The sequence below is a fragment of the Aphis gossypii genome, chromosome 3 (genome assembly GCF_020184175.1).
Source record: "Aphis gossypii isolate Hap1 chromosome 3, ASM2018417v2, whole genome shotgun sequence".
NCBI lineage: Eukaryota > Metazoa > Arthropoda > Insecta > Hemiptera > Aphididae > Aphis > Aphis gossypii.
In genome coordinates this window covers 26476573-26488317 of record NC_065532.1, presented here as the reverse complement: position 1 = coordinate 26488317, position 11745 = coordinate 26476573, and the positions used below count along the sequence as shown (strand labels likewise).

At 25.0% G+C, this 11745-nt stretch overlaps 5 protein-coding genes across 6 annotated transcripts; 3 read left to right on the top strand and 2 right to left on the bottom strand.

Moving 5' to 3' along the window:
- Nucleotides 1-236: 236 nt before the first annotated feature.
- LOC114131560 (actin-related protein 2/3 complex subunit 3) lies at nucleotides 237-5087 on the bottom strand. Of its 2 annotated transcripts, none has more exons than XM_050203502.1 (4): nucleotides 5070-5087; nucleotides 1300-1482; nucleotides 1013-1208; nucleotides 237-958 (listed from the first exon to the last, which is right to left on the bottom strand). In XM_050203502.1, exons 2-4 carry the CDS (start codon nucleotides 1435-1437, stop codon nucleotides 801-803), a joined length of 492 nt encoding a protein of 163 aa, XP_050059459.1. In that variant the 5' UTR covers nucleotides 1438-1482; nucleotides 5070-5087; the 3' UTR covers nucleotides 237-800. The 2 variants fall into 2 exon arrangements, with proteins under 2 accessions (XP_050059459.1, XP_027852615.1); XM_027996814.2 differs by lacking the exon at nucleotides 5070-5087 and adding an exon at nucleotides 2217-2446.
- On the top strand, nucleotides 2592-3891 carry LOC114131553 (dnaJ homolog subfamily C member 30, mitochondrial-like). The gene is made up of 2 exons (XM_027996803.2): nucleotides 2592-2756; nucleotides 2920-3891. Exon 2 carries the CDS (start codon nucleotides 2930-2932, stop codon nucleotides 3545-3547), a length of 618 nt encoding a protein of 205 aa, XP_027852604.2. The 5' UTR covers nucleotides 2592-2756; nucleotides 2920-2929; the 3' UTR covers nucleotides 3548-3891.
- On the top strand, nucleotides 4866-8858 carry LOC114131543 (2-methoxy-6-polyprenyl-1,4-benzoquinol methylase, mitochondrial). Its single transcript, XM_027996796.2, has 5 exons — nucleotides 4866-5319; nucleotides 7302-7451; nucleotides 7810-8140; nucleotides 8199-8310; nucleotides 8509-8858. Exons 1-5 carry the CDS (start codon nucleotides 5196-5198, stop codon nucleotides 8608-8610), a joined length of 819 nt encoding a protein of 272 aa, XP_027852597.1. The 5' UTR covers nucleotides 4866-5195; the 3' UTR covers nucleotides 8611-8858.
- Nucleotides 5326-7271, top strand: LOC114131538 (U2 small nuclear ribonucleoprotein auxiliary factor 35 kDa subunit-related protein 2). Its single transcript, XM_027996786.2, has one exon. The coding sequence runs from the start codon at nucleotides 5374-5376 to the stop codon at nucleotides 6631-6633; it is 1260 nt and encodes a 419-aa protein (XP_027852587.2). The 5' UTR covers nucleotides 5326-5373; the 3' UTR covers nucleotides 6634-7271.
- LOC114131570 (dynein light chain 1, cytoplasmic) lies at nucleotides 8643-11254 on the bottom strand. Its single transcript, XM_027996826.2, has 3 exons — nucleotides 11070-11254; nucleotides 10782-10915; nucleotides 8643-9845 (listed from the first exon to the last, which is right to left on the bottom strand). Exons 2-3 carry the CDS (start codon nucleotides 10887-10889, stop codon nucleotides 9684-9686), a joined length of 270 nt encoding a protein of 89 aa, XP_027852627.1. The 5' UTR covers nucleotides 10890-10915; nucleotides 11070-11254; the 3' UTR covers nucleotides 8643-9683.
- Between the last annotated feature and the right edge of the window lie 491 nt (nucleotides 11255-11745).

Sequence of the window (11745 nt, the reverse complement as noted above, 5' to 3'; positions counted from 1 at the left end):
TTTCAAATAATTTTTATACTAAAATAAATTCTTTTTCACTATTAATTTCTAAATTAATTAAAAAAAACAGCCATTGCCTTATTTAACTTTATTCCTATATAATTTTATTCTATAACTATGAATTATTTGAAAGATCTATATCCATAAGTTGAATATTAGTCGAATAATAAGTGTTTAAACAGTGAGTTGTAATTACTAATATTCATATAAAAGCATGTACTGAATAGACGGTAAAATTATGACAACACACATATATTTCAAATTCCCATAACTGATTTAGTATTGAACGTCAACAGTTGTAAGAGGTACCAATAATTTGTATTATTTAGTTAAATAAAAATTATTTTCAGTTGTATAGTCTTTTATTGGGTTCTAATGAAGCTTTTTTCTTCTGAAAATGTTGATAGTAAAACCATGAACTTTACTTCACTAGTTTTAACAATTACGATGCTCTTAAGTGTAGTAAAATCATTAATAGTTTTAATTAATAATTGGCACAATTTTAAATTACAAATAGTTATAAAAATTATAAATTGCACATAAAAAGGCATATATTTATATAAGTACATCAAAATTAATGTAAAGAATAATAATTTTTTAATTAAAAAAAAATGTATTTATTAAATATTTAAACAATTACTATACTTTAATAAGATAAATTAATAAAAATTATGTTTTAATAATAAAAATATAAATAATTATAGATTAAGAGCAGACATAAATACAAAAATAAAATAGGTATCAATAGTTTTTCTGCCAATAAAAATTAAAATATGATTCCTTGTTAAATATTGAGTAGATTATTGACCTGGAGCAAGCAATGATTTTTCCATAAACTTCTTACGAGCAAAACATAACCACCATTTAGATGGTTTTCCATCGTCAGTTGAAAATACTTTTTCACAAACTCTTCGGCCAGTTTCCTTTCGTAATTGTTCCAAATATTGACGCATAACATCTATTTAAAAGAAGTATTATATTTTGAAAAACAAATGAGTTAAAACTTAAGTACCTGCTTCACTAGTTGATGATGGTTTAGCATAAACTGAATTTAATGGAAATCCAGCCTCTCCAGGTATATCAAATCTATAAAGTGCCAATGAATACATTTCAGACATTCCTTGATCTTTACTTTGACATTTTTGAAGTTTTTTTAAACACTCTGTTATGTATAAAGTAATATAAATCACAACACGATCAGCTTCACTCTAAAATATTATCATAACTCATCATATAAATAATAATAACTCATACTAGGTTAATTCATTTATTATTAAACCGTAGAAAATTATAGAATACCTTAACTTCGTAGGATCTAAAAAATACATTTGCTTTAAAAAAAGATAATGCTTCATCAATTATATCCATATCTGCAATTGTTGGGCTGAGCAAAGGTGCAGGACCTTTGTATTGAGACTTTATTGGAACTATTGCCATGTTTCCAGTTAGTTGCTGGTAATCTTTTATACTAGAATGATAGGCCTAATAAAAAAAATAACAAATAATTGAATGACCATTTGATTATAATATTATATGGTTAGATTGTATTGTATTTTATTTCAATAGTTCTGAACACTTATAATTATTCATTAATTATCTACAATATTTAAATACAATATATAATGTAGTTGAAAATCAATTATTGTATTCTCAAATCTTATAAATGAATAACATATTTAATTATTTTCTTTTATAAAATAAAGTTAAAAATATATGAACTATACACAATTTATCTCTTTGTATGGCAATTGGCAATATTATAAAAAAAATAAAATTGTTAGAATTTAACAAATATTTTAAAATTTAACTCAAGCTATGGTTTAATGCATATATAAATAGCGTTGAAAACAATTTACTCTATTTCGGTTAGAAAGCATGTTTAAAACATAAGAAATAGGTAGTGGTATAGGCAATATGTCCTTTTACACAAGCGAATTACATCACCACGGTTTTGGTTTGTAGGTAATCAGCATTTGTGCCATAGACACACTGTGTATAACTTTTTTAGTTAATAATTTTAGTATTCTTTTAAATATTTGTGACATACATAAAAAAATTAATAGACATTTAATAAGATACACAGAATATAGTGTGTGTGTGTAGTATACAACTAAACGTTAACAAACTCATTACAAATCATATTCATAAATTTATAAAATTAACCGGACTAGTATAACATTAGGTACACTGAGTAGAAATAACTCGTTTATACTTACTGGCATGATGTTGCACCGCTTCAGAGAAAAATTGAAATATACAAACCAATTTTATTGCGTGAACTATTGATGACTAATAAAAATCAGTTAACACCGACTATATTTTATGAACATGGCTAATAAATAAGTTATAAATTAATAATATTATCTAAGTATCTAACAGAACCTAGTCTCACTCTAAAATTGTAAATTACTAATTACTATATTGTATTTTATCAAATATCAATTACGTTCATGTCTTATCAATTATCACCAATCATCATTGGGACATGTCTGTGGTTCTATTCATTCTGTGATTCTATGACGAAATTCGTGCTTGGAACACATGTTTTCATATGATAACAATTTTCAAATCTGTTATCACTATATCAAAATTCAAAGTTTCATAAAAATGATTGAAATGACACAAATTGATAATTAGTAAATTTTAATCAGTATATCTATTAAGTAATTTTTTTTGAAAAATCTAAGAATTATTTTGAACTTTTAATCCTAATGTGACACATTAATATAAGTTGCAAAATGTTATTAAGGAACATAGTAAGTTCTCAAATGCATAACTTATAAAATAACATTTGTTTATTTATACAGACATCTTTTACAATATTAGTTTTATTGTTAAATAATATTGTATTTATTATAATGTATCTAGATATTACTTTTATGATTTTGTACATTTATTATTTACTTTGATTTTTTATAGCAATAGTATTATGTGGAGCAATTACAAGAGATTATTCAATGGATTTAGAGTAAATACAATTATTTGTATAGCTTACAAAAGTCATTATGAAGCACTTAATATCTCTAAAACTGCCACACACAAAGAAATAAAAGATGCTTATTACAGACTATCGATGATATATCATCCAGATAAAAATAAAGGAAGTGAAGAAGCTGCAAAAATGTTCCGTGATATAACTTCAGCATATGAAGTCTTGGGAAATGTACGCCAAAGAAAATTATATGACAGTGGTGCTAACCTAAATCAAAAATCTTCTCAATTTACTACCAAACAACAACCTTTTGAAACAATGAATACAACAAATAATATTTATAAAACTAATGTCCGTAGCAGAGACTATAATTTTGAAGAATGGTCTAAGTTTCATTATTCGAATGCATTTAAGCAACAGTATGAAACTCGAAAAAGGCATACAAGGAATAAAATTAATGAAGAATATGCATCACGACTAAATTCTTACAATATATTGACAATTATGGTTTGTTCGAGTCTTTTTATTTTAATAACTATGTTTGATCACATAAAAAAAGTACTAACTGAGCGTAAAAAAATAAATAAATTTTTTAAAGTAGATGAACAAGATTAACGTTTATAATTTATTTTAAATTTCAAATAGTTTTTAAATTAGCTTGTTAAAAATTGAAGAATCAATAATAAATTCTGTATACTTAGATATTTATTAATATTGTTATGTCATTATTTTGAGTCTTAATTAAATTGTGTGTACCTATCATATATTTTATATTCCAGATTGATAGTCTAATATGTTTCAATCAGTTACTAAAATTATAAATAGATATTTTTTATACTTTCATGTTTTGGGTTTTGGACCTTGGTGCCATCCATCTGTTAATAAATGTATGTATTCACATTTACTATAGTATAATCACAAGTATACTAATATAAATATAAATATATCTATGAATCTAATTTGAATTTCTTCATTATTTACTCCCAAAGTCCCAACCCTCCTATAACAACCCATATATTCAGAAAAAAAAATATTGATACTAATAGCACTCCTAACTTTATTGGCTAAATAAGATAATATATACTATTTTCAAGACTTCTATCGCAAAGGTGTAAATAGGAGAGACGGCTTTAGGGGCCAAGTCCCTCAAACATTTCCTACATTTATTATATTTTTCTACTGGATACTTTCGATATCACAGTCACATCTATAAATTGTAATTTTATTATCATAATTTAAGAGGATAGAATTTCCTTAAACTTTCTGTCCTCAAGGTTACTAAAAACTAATTTCAAAAGTTTACTTTTTCGTTTCATTTTCATATCATCGTTAGATCCATATTGATGCATTGATGATGAACGACGCAAATCATGGCTAAATATAGTAAATATACGCCAATCAAGAATATCACAAAAAAATTAAAGAACAATTGTAAATTATCAAGGTTTTAGTAATTATAGTAAATACCATAATAAAATCTATTTTGTCATGGTAAATACTAAATGATAATTGATAATTAATTATTATATTATTATTATAACTAAGGACTAAGATATTATACATCTTCGTTCATGATTATAACTTTTATTCTGCCATTTTCTTTATTTCTAGTCTTGATTTAACTTGCCGACTTATTCCGTAAGTTGTGGCTGACCTTTATCGTGGTTATTCGATTATTTATATAATAGAAATTTTATCTTTTCAATAAATTCTATATGAGAATATGACTAAATTAACTACAAAACACTATAACTATATTATTATATACATATAAATATATAATAAATAATAATACTATAGTCTGTCAAGAATTCTATGTAGTATTCAATAAGTTAATCGTTTATCACGGATTAAAGTTTATCATATACAACCATTATCATGAATTACGATAAAAATGGTTTGAATGACAAGACAACCAAAACGACGTATATCAAAAAAAAAAAAGAAGGAATATTTAATAATATAATTTTACAATATAATCTGTATTAAACGAATAAACGATACAAGACGTCAAGACCGACTAAAAACTAATAAATTAATTAATAAACAATAACTATAAAAATATTTAACTGTAGTCTATTATATGTTTGTAAGCTTACTAGGCTCTTAAAATCTAAAAAACTTATTTATTACTCACCGCAGAACAAAGTTTGTATTTAGTATTTATAATTATTCAGCGATATGCGTTAATTTAAATGAATTGAACTGTAAAGTGGTTTGAATTGTTATTTCTCCGTCGTAATTTTTTATCTAATTTTTGACAATGAGTATTATATTAAATAAATTTAACAAATGTGTTACACGTCATTTCAAGTTCACAGCACTGTACTCAACTCAAACACATTTTGGTTTTCAAACAGTCGACGAAACTGAAAAATCGAAAAAAGGTATTTAAAAATCTTCTATAAAAGTGTTAATTCTCAAATCATCTAGGTTCAGTTATGAAAAAACATAAGGTATTGCGTAATAAATGGAAAAAGATTCGTCGTAAACTTAGGAGACAAAAAATAGCACTAAAACGAGAAGAATTGCTTCAAAAACAAGAACAAAATCGTTTAAATTCTCCGACATACCAAAAATGGCTAAAAAGTCAAGAAGAAATTGAGGAGTTTGAACAAAATGAAAATGAACGGATTGCTGCTATGCAATATGAAAAATGGGTTGAACGAGAGCTTGCAGCTATCGATGAATGGAAAACAATACAGAATAAATTGGAAAAAATTAAACAAGAAAAAGCTCAAAAAGAATTATTAATTAAGCTAGAATGGGAGAAAGAACAGAAGAAAATCAAAGAAACAGAAGAAAATAAGAAAAAAGAAGAAGAATTACAAGAAGCAAAAAATGCTAAATTTATTGAAGAAATTGAAATGTATATCAACAATTTGGGTCCGTTGCCTGAATCTATTAATGTTAGTACAAGTACAAGACCAGATCAACCACTGTGTCCTTTTTTTTCAAAAGTTGCAGCTTGTCGCTTCCGTGAAAACTGTTCCAGAAATCATATTCGGCCAGGTATTAGTAATACATTGTTGATTCCTGGCTTTTATAAAAATTTTGAATTGAACATGCGCTATGAACGTGAATTTGATATTGATATTAGTTTGGAATGTGATGAAAAAGAAGCATATGAAAAATTTTATGAATTTTTTGAAGATATATTAGTTGAACTAAGAAGTTACGGACAAATAATTGAACTTAATGTTTGTAGAAATCAAGAAATACATCTAATGGGCAATGTTTATGTTCAATATAGAAGTAGACGTCATTCTTTAAAAGCATATCGAAACTTGTGTGGTCGTTTCTATGGTGGCCGCAAGATAACTGCTGAATTCTGTAATATTCCTTCATGGTCTGAAGCAGTTTGTGGGTTATTTTTCAGAAAAATGTGTCCAAAAGGAAAAAATTGTAATTATTTACATTTATATAAAAATCCTGGAGGTAAATATCAATCAAAACCTCAAAGAAATAGAAATGAAAACTCAAGTCATAGTTATAGAGAAAATAAACATAATTCTATTAAAACAGAACGAGAACTACAGTCAAGAACTAGTAAAGAAAAAAGAAAAAGTTCAAAAAGAGAAAAGAGATCAATGGATAGTTTGTCCCAAAGTGAAAAATTGAATACACCTAAATGGGATAACACTCCAGATCGACAAAATAAAAGTTCTAATTCACTGAACTGGGACAGTGATGACGATTAAATAATTTTAATTGATCTACCAATATTAACCAATTTAGGGATGTTCTTACAATGTTCGGTTAGTGTTAACCAATAGAATTCTACCGGTTAGTTTTAACCGACACTTAATCGGACAATGTAAGAACGGCCCTTAAAGTAATAGGATAATAAAATTGTTTACTTTACACATTTTGAATTAGTAAATTTATGGTAAATAAATAAATAAATATAAATTTCATTGAATTATATTATAAGTAATTAATTAAATATTTTAATATAATATGTTATTATGTATGTGTAACCATTTATAACTTTATTTATAGCAATGTAAGGTTTATATCTCAATTAATTATTTATAAGAGTTAATTTATTAGTCATGAATAGTAATAAGCTGTAATAACCTATTATGATCAAATTGACTGATGTATTATATTTTTAATAAAATTTTGATAATATAATACTTCATTTTTCTCATTACCTGTAGACTGGCTATAGTAATATACCTAATAATAAACTTGTTTTTTTTTAAAGAATAATTTTTAATAAAATATTTTATTTATATAAATCACATTTTGTACTTATAGGTTTTATATTTTGATTATAGTAGATAAATCAATAGTTTTGGAAAATATTAACTAAATAATTTTATATTATTTTTATACCTTAAAAATCATAAAATGATGTTTTTAGTGCATCAAGTTTTTAAAAATGTTGCGGATTCATATGATGCTATGAATGATGTTATGAGTTGTGGTGTACATAGATTATGGAAAGATGAATTAATGAAAACATTGGATCCAAGTCCACGCACACGATTGTTGGACGTTGCTGGCGGAACAGGTATTTAATTTACAACACTTATTTCAAAAATCTGAAGTTAATTCTAGTTTAGGGAGTCTATATGATCTAATATTAAATAATTGTTATCTTATTTAGACTAATTTATGAGCAATTTATTCATTAAATCAATTCTTGATATCTAAGATATCAAAAAAAATACTACTGCATCACAGTAAAATCAATCAATCAACATATATAACAATGTATTCATATACTTCGTTAATATCTAGGTTTCTTGTTTTGAACTGAGTATAATGAGTTCAAAAATTTAATTTAAATTGTAATAAATTTATCTTTAAATTGAATAATTTAATTAAGACTTTTTAATCTTATTTAAACTTATGTATTATTATTTTAGGAGATATTGCTTTTAGATATTTAAAATATATATCAGATATGGAAGGAGATGGACATGTAACAATTGCTGACATTAATAGTTCAATGTTAGAAGAAGGAAAAAAGAGAGCATTAAATTTGAAATTAAACCAAGATAGTGTATCATGGGTCGAATGTGATGCAGAAAATTTACCAATGGAATCAGATTCCTACTCTGCTTACACAATAGCATTTGGTATTCGTAATGTGACACATATTGACAAAGCTTTAGATGAAGCGTACAGAGTACTTGAACCAGGTGGCAGGTTTCTTTGTTTAGAATTTAGTCAAGTCAATCCTGCAGCTTTAAGATGGTAAAATATTACTTTTTTTTTTGTATTTTTATATTATAACTTAGTAAATTTTTTTAAGGTTATATGATCAATATTCATTCAATGTAATTCCCGTTATGGGTCATGTAGTTGCTGGACAATGGAAACCTTACCAATACTTGGTGGAAAGCATAAGAAAATTCCCATCTCAGGTAAAAATTTGTTTGCACCTTTAGATGTTCTAATCATAAAATATAATTATTGGTTAGATGTATTCAAATTAATTGAATCCAGTTATCATTCTATACATTTTTGAATTGATGGTTTAATTTTATTATGAAATCAAGATTCAAATATAAAACAACACTTCATTTCATATTGGTATTTTTTTTTTTTTTTTTTTTTTACAGGAAGATTTCAAATATATGATCGAGTCAGCAGGCTTTAGATGTGTCACATACTCAAATTTAACATTTGGGGTTGTGGCAATTCACTCTGGATTCAAATTATAAAACTTATAATTAAATTAAAAACAATATTGAAATAATTAATTATGATACTATAATTAAGTGAGAATATAGAACTGTTAATTTAAAATTTTATTTTAGAATTTATTAATCATTAATGTTAAGACGCTACTTGAAACATTCTTGTTTACACCAGTCAAAGAACACAAAATAATTTTCATATATCTATGTTGCAAAAAAAAAAAAATAATAATAATAAATAAACCAATTATTTAAAAAAAAAAACTTTCAAAGATCTATAAGTATCATAAACATATTAATAAAAAAAAAATTATACATAAGTAAACAATAACAACATAATCCACTTTTAACTGTTATCTATGTCGGTGACGTGTTCTCATTCCATTGAAAATAATGTTATATTATCTTTGTAATGCTGGACTGCATATAATTTACAAAACATTTTAAAAACTGTTTATCTGGTTACAAAAGTTTTCTTAATATTATGAACATACATGCAACCCAACATAATCTAAGTAACTATTTAAATTATACACAATACAGTCCCAAATTTCATTACATGTTTGCTTTTTAATGGACTAGAAATAATTACAATAATAATATACTTGAGGACATGAAAATACTAATAAAATATTTGTTTACTGTGTAGAAGTTAACATATTTTTAATAAAATAGTAATGCAAGAATGAGAGTAGCCTGTTATGAAGGGAGTTAAAAACGGCGAGGGGAATAAAAAGAGTATAAGCCATTGTTGATGATGGCACACTCATATATATATAATATATATTAAAAGCTACTCGCACATTTTAGTTTAGAAAAAAAATAATAAAAATAGTTAGTAATGAGAAAAATTTGTCAAGCCCTTCCAATAAATATCATCATTTAACTCTTATAAATAATAAATTTAAAAAATGCACAGGGAATGTTATAAATATTGTATAATTTTGGTAATCAAAAATTTAAAAAAAAAATAAAACGAGTGGCTAATGCTCATAAAAATATTTATTTTTGTAAGAGTAGGTGGTGAAATATTTGTTTTATTTTTTAATTAATTTTTGTATATTGGAAGGGGACATGTGCAATAGTCAATTTTAAGTTTAACCGCTCTTAAACAGCAGTATGGCCACCTGGCCCAAATAAAAGTATATGAAGTGCCTCGTTTCATGTGTGACGTAACTTCCAAAATTGCGGCCAACAATACAATGCCATGTAGGATTATATTTTTTGTCGAATTCTTTCTTTATATATGCAGCAATGTCCTATTTTAACGAAAAAAAATATTATTATAATTATCAATAAATCACAATCAATGTAACTAATAAGGAAGAAATAATTTTAAGTTAAATTCAATACATCATTTCTTACACAGTTTACCAATTTTTATATTTATTGTTTAAATAAACTAAAATTATAAAATTTGACAAGTACAATAATCTATCTAGTTAAATTAAAATTATTTAATATTAATAGTGACATATTGATCTATTCCAATAAGGTACCTGTGTGTATATTGTACATACAAGCCGTTATAAAGATATTTATAAATGTATTTAACAGAAATTGTAAATTTTAGATGCATTTACTAATTAGAATTTCAAGTAGAAATATTCAAAAAATATTTTAATATACATAAATACTACCCAATAACTACACAATTACAGATTTTAATCAAAAATTACCAATAATACAAGCTCGTAGTATAAATTTCTATAATCGATTAGTTCTTTTACTTTATTTAAATATTTTCTCAAATAAATATGTGATATACCTATTATAACTAATCACTCCAGAACTTGGATTAATAATTTTAAATTTCAATAAATTGAATAATTATTAAGTGTACTCACATGTAATTTTTAAAAACAAATAAAGTATAATTAGAACTAATAGAAAAATGTATTCATAAAAAGCAATTTAATTTAATTATTAAAATAAATACACCTATAAGTCATTTTTAAGGTATTTCATTTTTTAAATATACGTAGATCAGTAATATTGTTTGAATAACTAAATGATTAAATAATTACAACTATATATTAACAAATAGTTATATAAATTTAATAATAAAAACTTTAAACTAATCACATCACTATTTAAACAAAAATAATTAAATAAAATAAATACAGTACAAAAAATTTTAAATGATAAAATGTCAATACACGTATTATATTCTAGTTTAAGTAATAATATCTTACCTTTTCAATATTGTATTTTTCCAATGCTTGGGTAGCACAATCAACAGCATCTTGCTGCATCTCCTCAGACATATCAGCATTTTTAATAACTGCCTTACGATCAGACATCTTTAGTATGACGTATTATATATCAACTGAAAAACAAATGTTATGATTAATTAAAAACTTCAGTGGAGAAAACTATTCCAGACCATTAGCAATTTTAATTACATTTTTTGTTACATTAAAAATTAGTTTATAAATTAAATTGACCATTTAGAATGCTAAGAATGCTCAGTAATTACTTACCTTTAAACGAAAAGTCAAGGAACTATTAGGTGCTTTCGCACTAATTCGATGAACTCTTTAGACGACTGAAAATTCTTGATGAAAACGTTTGCAACACCAAATTATTTTATCGTTCGGTTACAATATTAATCCTAAATTTCGCCGATAAAATGAATGTCGGAGAAGTAATGTTAACAACTCTGTTTGAGCAAAACTCTCGACTGTCATTGGTCGGGAGACGGCGGTTTCTATCAGCCATTCTACTATCGTCGAACCATCGACCCAGCGAATCGATAAAGTTTTTTTTCTCCCATGACGCCTCCAAAAAAACAAAATCTCACTTCTTCTAAAATGTACATATGTAAACACGAACTTTGTAAGTTGTAATAATTATCGAATGTTGAACATCGATATTCAATACAGTGTTATTGTATAATATTTTCATATTAAATACATTAAAATTTAACATTTATATGTGGTTATTATCTAAATTATGTCTTTAATCGGCTTTATATCTACGAATACTTTATATTTTTAGCATGGTTATATTTTAATTTTATAAGATCGTGATTTTTACTAGTCAATAAAATAACTACCAACAAGAAACCTAGTATTTAATAAACTTTAAACAGTTTTAACGCTACAATTAAGTCCCTTGATTAGAATATATTATAAAATCTCCATTTAAGCCCATCGA